General features: G+C 44.4%; 1 protein-coding gene across 1 annotated transcript; it reads right to left on the bottom strand.

Annotated features, from left to right (window-relative positions):
- Positions 1-332: 332 nt before the first annotated feature.
- Positions 333-8,320, bottom strand: ZNF628 (zinc finger protein 628). Its single transcript, XM_088445958.1, has 2 exons — positions 8,249-8,320; positions 333-6,175 (listed from the first exon to the last, which is right to left on the bottom strand). The coding sequence occupies exon 2, from the start codon at positions 6,159-6,161 to the stop codon at positions 2,877-2,879; it is 3,285 nt and encodes a 1,094-aa protein (XP_088302084.1). The 5' UTR covers positions 6,162-6,175; positions 8,249-8,320; the 3' UTR covers positions 333-2,876.
- Between the last annotated feature and the right edge of the window lie 222 nt (positions 8,321-8,542).

Here is an 8,542-nt window from a genome sequence, read left to right as displayed (position 1 = left end):
TATTGCCGTGAAGAAATTATAATTATAGGGTCTGGTACCCAATAATTAGAAAATATGCCCTATAATCTTCACTTGGAAAAAAAAAACATCACAATATAAAGTGAATCATGTTACATTGTATCTGCAAATAGCACACACAGATGTTCTGAGGATACTAAACATTTCACGCTGAGTTACATTCTTCTTGTTGGGTAAAGCACATTGGATAAAGCTGGGGGTGGGTTACAGAGAAGTCATTCCAATAGTTCCCAGAAGTCACATTAATGAAGTAATATATGTATTTCCCATCACTAATAGACAACTATTTCTTAGAAGAGACAGAGAAAAAATAATCCTTCAAAACGTGTGCAGAGATTTAATCGAAAGAACTGCAGGTCTTATATCAGGATATACATCGTACATATTTACAAGATACAAACCTTAATCTGTTCAATGTGTCACAACTAAAGCTGTATGGAAACACTGTGTGTAAAGTTCACAAATATATGTCTGTAATCGGTTTTTAAAAGCTTTACATTTTAAAAATGCCTTGCTCTGTACGGAGGTAATATTCCTGTGCGCACCAACTTCCTGTTTCTTTTTGAAGAGCTTGTAATACATAAAGCATGAAAACACAGAACATGAAGTCCCTGACTGTTATTAGGGTAGTAGTACAAAAGGGAGCATTTAAAAGTAGAGATCTTACCAGGGTAAAGGAAACCCTATCTCCCACTGGATAATGAATTGTAAATCATGAACAATTATTTGGCTTGAGAAACAATTATTTCTCTGCAAAACAAATGGTTAACTATTTTCCACAATTTAGCAACTTTGTCCCAAAACATAAAACAATCAGTATCAGTAGTGCCAAGTGTTACTATAGACGGGAGGGTCTGAAAGACCGCACTAGTATTTTTTTAAATTCAATTGATCCAAGTTGGCTAAACAATATCAGCTTTAGTAATTGTTTTATTTACACCAGAAGGCAGCAGAAATATAAATACTAGTGCAAGCATCAAATTGCAAAAATAATCAAGTCCTTGTTTAAATATCAAGGACATAGTCATTGCTTATTAGAGCTACTATGTTAGCCTGTAGCTTTCTCTTTATTCTGTTTGCAGAACCAAAAACAATTCTATTTAAAAATCATTTAATATCAGTAACTAAGCAAAACATGTCACAATACATAAATTCATCAGGAACATAACCTTTACAACATACAAGTACTAATTTTTTTGGTTTAAATAAATATATGCGGTCAATCAAACAAAAAGCAGATTTGTAGCATCAGATTAACTAGATACATGTTGTTCTGTTAATATTTATAGATTTATTAGGTTCCAAAGGCAAACGAAACAGGACTGAGGGGCTAATTCAGCACTGCACGTGAACGCAGATTCCCGGTTGTCGGGAATCTGCCCGTGCGTAGCACCCGTTTTGCGAATGTGCAGAACGGATCCTGAGTGACCGCAAGCAGCCCCTTCTATGTCCACAATCTGATTTATCAGGCAGATGCATAAGGGCTGAAGCATGAGCAAGGCCGTCTGGGGTTCCTGGAAACAGGGACAAGTCGGCTCCATATTTCAGGAGTGGCAAGGCCAGGGGCCGTGTCCGTGCACGCAGTTTCCTGACCTCGCAAGAAGGCCAGCATGCGTAAGATGAGGCTTACTCAGCTGGCTGGCGCTGTCCACCAATGGTTGCGATGGTTATCCCAGCCTGCGACCTCGGAGTGCAGGGATCACAAATGCAGCAGGTGGTGTCATACACCTTATGCTGTATTTGCAAAGACGGAATTGCAAAGGTGCTTCCGTGCAGCTTTGCAATTCCGTCTACTACTGAATCAGGCCACGAGTTCCAGATTGCCTTAAAAGGAAAACTTTGGTAAATATACCTAACCAAGCAATTTGACAAGGTAACTTCCAAAGTGTGTTTGTGTATATATTACCAAACAGAATATGAGATATTAGACATTGTATATATAATCTTAGTAATTAGTCCAGTGCAAGCATATATTAGGCTTAAATAACTGTTGTTGCAACAGAAGTGCACAGGACTATACTGTTCCCTAAAAGGCAAGTCATGCAAGATCAAGTACTTCGGCAAACTTTAAAACCTGCCGGTATATATACATACACACATAATTTTTACTGTTGCAATTTATTTATTAATTCTTGACTCCTGGCTATTTCTACAGGAAGGTTTCTGCGCCTGCTATAACATTAGAAGTTGCCAGGGGATACAGAAAGCTGAGCATTAGCTCCTCCCCTCCTCCCCAAGAAAGTGCATTACATTTTTTTTTGTATAATTAAAAAAAAAAAAAAAAGATTATAATATCAACCAAACTATTGCTTAAAAACTATAGCATTTTTACACATACTATAAACAATATATTACATTATATACGATAGGCTTATAGCGTTAAACAAATTTCCTTTAAATCCCTTAAAATCCATGCTTCTCAAGGGCAACTCTTGATGCTATTGAGAAAAGAACACATCATAGCAAAGGTGGCAAATCTTCGGTATGCAGTGGTCTGGTCAACATTCATAAGACCTAGGTAGGCAACGGAACGTCGACACCTACAAAACATTTCCTGCGCGCCGGGCGACCAATTGCACACAATAATGAATTATCACGTTTACAGTTGGACTGACGGCAACCGTGAAATGCTTTAAGTAGCATTTCACTCTTGTCAATCTCCCGATGTCGGCGTTCTGGGGGACTACATAATGATTGTCGACATTAAGTCGACAAGACTTATGTATCCCAAAACTTCAGCGTGACATTCGCTGCTGACCAACAGTAATCCAGCATAACGATATGCTGTAGTGTCAGACTGTCTATACGGGTCGTTGCATTGTCAAGCAGCTGTTACAATCACTGTGATGTAGGCTACATTAAAACGTATGGACAAGCTGTACTTTTGGAGCACCCTGCACTATCTGAATAAATGGCAATACATGTTGTAGTCCCTGAACAGAATTCTTTTGGACCAATTGGATGGTTTGTACGTTCTGGTTTCCTGCATTGACTGACTGTATATTCTGCAGGCCCTGCACATTTTGAACAGCTTGTAGTTCCTGACCACTTGATACAGTTCTCAACTGCAAGTTTTGCGGAAGCTGCACAGTGTTGTGGCTTTGAACGTTGGGCACCATCTGAAGCTGGTTCTGCCCGACCTGCAATCCTTGAATGTTCTCTACTACATGCAGGTTTTGATCGCTTTGATAGTTGTCGACCACTTGGAGGGTCTGCTCCCCTTGAGCGCTCTGGATAATAAATACTTTTTGGCATTCTGGGGCGGCGTTGCCAGACTCCTGCATATTAGACATGGCTTGAATTTGGACATTAGAAACATCTTGTATGCCCTGAATATTCTCCACTCCTTGCACACACAACCGTGTTTGTTTCCCGTCAGCATTCCGTAAGACCAGGACGTTCTGCAAACCTTCTTCTGTCTGGAGGGTTTCGAAGTGGACATCCTGGACTTCTTCCATGGATTGCAAGCTTTCGACATTCTCCGTGGTGCTGAGAAGCTCCTCACCTGGAGAATTTTGCACAACTATTACGTTCTGGCTCTCCTGCAAACTGGAGACGCTTTGGGATTCTGGGAGTGCCTGTATGTGTAGGTCAGAAATGTGTGTTGTAGTCGGGCTGGCCTGGAGCTGGACATTAGAGAGTTCTTGGTGGATATGTACATTAGGGATATTTGTGGGGCTAGACAAGGTTTGCATATTAGAAAGGTCTTCTGAGGATGGTACAGTTTTAAACTGAATATTTGACACTTCCTGAGAGCTGGGTATGTTTTGAATGGTTACATCCTGTGTATTGGGTACCTGTTGGATTTGTAGGTTTGCAGTCTTTTGTGCAGAACTTGGATTTATTTGCATTGTTGGGAGCTGCAATGGGTTTTGCTCAGACACATTCTGTAAAAAAATGAAATTTTGACCCAAGGGTACCGTTTGGGCTCGGGGAAAGCTCTGAATAGTTTGAAATTGAAGAGGCTGCAAATTAGGGATTTTTGGGCAGGTGTTGGGCATAATGAGAACATTCTTATTTGCAGGTGTAAAATTGAGGGTATTTGTTGTTTTTTGCTTTGATTTTTTTCGTGGAACCTTGGTCTGCTGATTTTTCTGACCTACATTGTTCTGCATTGTAACTATGCTGGAAGTATTGGGAAATACAGGCACCTTCTGCTGGGACTGCAATATTTGGGTAGAAGGTACCAAAATAAATTTTGGAGTGTTTTGTTGTGGAATTTGCACCAAGAAAAAGGTTTGTGAATTTACAGCATTAGATTGGTTGCAGACTTCAAAATTTAGTGTTGCAGGCATATCCTGTACGATTTGCACCTTCTGTGAGGTGGGTGTGACCTGTCCAGTCTGGGGCCCTAATGTTTGGGTAGCTGAATCGCCATCTCCTCCAGTGTTTGATGCATGGGTACGCAGATGTCTCTGGAGATAAGAGGACATGACAAAGCCTTTGCCGCAAACGGTGCACCTGTAAGGTCTGTCACTGGAGTGCGTGCGCTGGTGTAGCTGCAAATTGGACGAATGGGTAAAGGTTTTGTCACATTTTTCACACTTATACGGCTTCTCTCCAGTGTGAGTCCTCTCGTGCTGACGCAAGTTTGAGGTCTGAGTGAAGGTTTTGCCGCACATGACGCAGGCGAACGGTCGATCGCCCGTGTGCAACTGCCGGTGTCGGCGTAGACAAGAGGTATTTTTGAATGTCTTGCCGCACTCGGTACAACTATAGGGCCTTTCCCCTGTATGTAGTCGCAAGTGGTACTGATAATGGGAGGACCATTTGAACGTTAACCCGCACTCGGCACATTTGAATGCTCTCACACCAGTGTGTACTCGCTGATGGATAGACAACAGCGAAGAGCGCTTAAAAGCTTTACCACACTCTGAACACTTGTAAGGGCGCTCTCCAGTGTGGTCTCGCATGTGGTAACGGAGTCCTGAGGAACCTTTGAAGGCTTTATTACAGTCTGTACATTTATATGGACGGTCGACAGTCTCTGGAGGGGTCGTAGCGGTAAAGGGCTGAACTATTTCAATGGTTTGTGGGCATGTGACCTCCGCCTCTGTTTGTATCAGCTGCTGCTCTTCTGTGTGGGTCCTCTGGTGCATCAAGAGGTTGGAGAGCTGCACAAATGTCTTCTCACAAATTGAGCATTTATAAGGACTTTCGTTAGAGTGAGTATACTGGTGGCGCGATAGCCCTGAGGCACTTTTAAATGTCTTATCACAAGAGGTGCAAGAGTAAATTTGCTCTTCGGTGTGACTCTGCTGGTGCTCAAGTAGCAAGTCCTCATTCTTGAATGTCAGGTCGCACGTGCCACACTTATAAAGCATCTCCACCGTCTCCATGTCACCTGTAGTTGTCAGGAAAACTTCCGTACCAGCTTGCACAAAAGTCTGTTCAATTGTGTGCGACTGCAAATGCTTCTGCAGGAAAGCTTCGGATATAAACACTTTGCCACACAAGTCACATTTGTGTGTAATCCCGCCATTATGTGTGCGCTGGTGAAGCAGAAGGTTGGAGGAGTGGGTGAAGGATTTACCACATTCGCTGCACTTGTAGGGACGTTCTCCGGTGTGGATGCGCTCGTGTTGCTTCAGGTTTGTAGACTGCGTAAAAGCCTTGCCACACACGGTGCACACATAAGGCCTCTCTCCTGTGTGGATGTTCCTGTGTCGCCTTAAGCTGGAGGAGTTTTTAAACGCCTTCTCACAGACATTGCATTTGTACGGTCTCTCTCCTGTATGTTGCCTCATATGATACTGATAATGGGAAGACCACTTGAACGCCATTCCACAGACATTACACTTGAAGGACTGGTACCCTGTGTGAACACTCTGGTGGATCTGCAATAAAGACGAGCGCTTGAATGCTTTGCCGCAATCCCCACACTTATATGGGCGTTCCCCGGTGTGGCTTCTCTGGTGGTAGAGCAGTGCTGAAGAGCCTTTAAAAGCCTTCGGACATTCTGAACACTTGTACGGTCTCTCTCCAGTATGAGTTCTTTGGTGATGAATAAGTCTGGAAGACCACTTGAACACTTTCCCACACTCATGACACTCGTACTGGTGGCTACTGGTTTCGGCTGATTGCACGAGCGGCTGCTGTTGTATTGACGAAGTCTGAATTTCCATTTCCTGCGCTCCCACCATTTTGAAGGACTTTGCTGAGAAATTATGAGAAAGGAAAAATGTGTCAATGTCTTATGATAGTCTTCAATGCATCATTTATTTTAGAAGTGCTCTGTGGCTGTACCTATTTACATTTACCAGAATTAAACTATATTGTCCTGTGTTGGCTTAGAAGCAAAAGCACATCAAATGCAAATTAATGTTGTGTAGTGCTAGAATTATTCCAACAAGTTATACTCTTAACAGGGCAAGCTGGACATAGTATAAAACTACACAAGTTTTACTACCTTCTGTAGCAACAAACAAAAATTAAAGCACATTTAGTTATGGGGAGGAAATTAAAACATGGCTTGACTTGCCACTATGATCCTCATTTTTGGTATTACCAAGTAATATACTAATATAATCTAAATTATAATTCTACCCAAAACTAAAAATGTAGGGCCCCATTTAACAATGAACCGTAATACCAGGGGCATATTTTGTATAGTATCGCAGTGATACAAACGAAAAAGTCACTGGTATTCAACATCACTTACCTCTCCGGTGAGGTCCAGCAACGTCCCCCCTCCTTGGCGGCATCCTCCACTATGTTGCTGGCAGCCTATTGTTGCCCGCAACGGGCTATGTCACACGCAAGCAAGACGGACAGTCTGCACATGCGAATTACACTTTCACCCTGGCAGGGACACAGCAAAGTTTGAAAGGCTTCGCTGATGCCGGAAAGGCTGTTGCTGGGTCCCTGTTCCCGGCAGTGAGGACCGTATCGTAAGCGATACAGTGACAAAGCAGTAATCTTAGTTTACCATTGTTTGTTAATAGTGACAGGTGGACATATGTCTCGTTGCTAAATGTGGCCATAAGTTTTTGGGAGGAATTAGGCAAGTATAATAATCTACAAATGTTAAAAAATAGTCACTTATCTGTTCTCTGCAGATCACATAGGTTCCACAAAGGAGGGGGGGACTTAGCAAGCCACTATGGTCTTTCCTCCTTCGATAACGCCAAGATGGCCACCAAAGTGGGGAAAAGAGAACTCTTCCCTCCGGTGATCCGTGCAAGGCACATAGTGCATCAACCTGGTGCTGATACGCTGTGTCTTACCTCCTGGTAATCTTGTAAATATCCCAGGATCTGGTGCGCAGCCGGACACACACAGACGCCACCATTGCACAGCGCATATACCAGCAGGAAATCCTGCCGATAAGTGAAAATAACGATAAGCCACAAAAGTGCGATGGCTTTTTTTAATAACATCTGAATGATTTTGTACGGTGACGGTGAATCGTTAGATGTTTGCAGGTAATGTAGAGAAAAGTAATTCTCTACGCTATCTGCTTTCATACATACCGAGGTTCACAGTAAGGCTGGATACACATCGTCCGGCCAATTACAGGATATCGCATCGGGGGCTGTGTAGTTTAATGAAGGACGGAACGAGTGATTGTTCCGTTGTTCTTTAAATCCTCCTAATGTGCACCGGCAATCCTGCATGGTCCAGAGCGAAGCGTAATCGCCCCGACCGTCGGCAACATTGCATATAGTCAGGGGCGTTTCTAGAGAGGAGGGGGCCCGTGTGCAGTGTCCGACACGGGCCCCCCTCCTCTCTGTCCGGCAGCGCACTGAGCTGTGTGCGGCCAGCGCCATAGTTATAGTCTATAGTGTATGCACAGGGCACCGGGAAAATGGCCTCCGCGGCTATTTTCCCTTTTCTGTGCATGCGCAAACGACGGGAAAATGGCCTCCGCGGGCATTTTCCAGTCGTTTTACAGTGCCAGACCCCCGCGCCGACGCGGGACTCTGGAGAGGTAAGTAATATCATGGATGCAGGGTATGCGGTGCGGGGCCCCCCTGGACCCAGGGGCCCGTGTTGCACACCCTGCACCCATTATAGATACGCCCCTTCTTACCTCTCCCCCAATGTCTCTAATGATCCAAGCAGGGAACCAGCTCTCCTGCTCGGACACTCTCATATCAAACTCCCGATGGCGTTCCAAAGGCCAATGCTCTGCAAGGTGCCCATCCTGAGCTGATCATAGGGGAGTGCGGATAAGTGACGCTGCTATTTTACCTTTCTCAGCTTATCTAACCTGCAATGAAGCTATTACCTTTAGGCGTCACAGTCTTCTCCCCACAAAGACTCCCCAGCCGCCCGGGCACTCTGCGATGGGGGCCGAAAGTCGCGCTGCACTGACGCAGCACTTCATACAGGAACGTCATCACCGCGCGACTTACTGGCTGCGTCACTGGCCCGTCGTCTGAGTGGAGGCCTGGAGAGCAGAGACGGACCCTCCTCTTCCCTCGTTGAGCGTGACACTGTGCTGCCTGCGTCAGCCGCCACTAGTCTCTCTGCGTTACAGCGGCCTTCACTGTCCCTTCTGTATAGCCAGCAACTATCCGTG

The sequence above is a fragment of the Taudactylus pleione genome, unplaced genomic scaffold, assembly GCF_031769625.1.
Source record: "Taudactylus pleione unplaced genomic scaffold, aTauple2 ptg000002l, whole genome shotgun sequence".
NCBI classification, from domain to species: Eukaryota; Metazoa; Chordata; class Amphibia; order Anura; family Myobatrachidae; genus Taudactylus; species Taudactylus pleione.
This window is presented reverse-complemented; position numbering and strand designations above follow the sequence as displayed.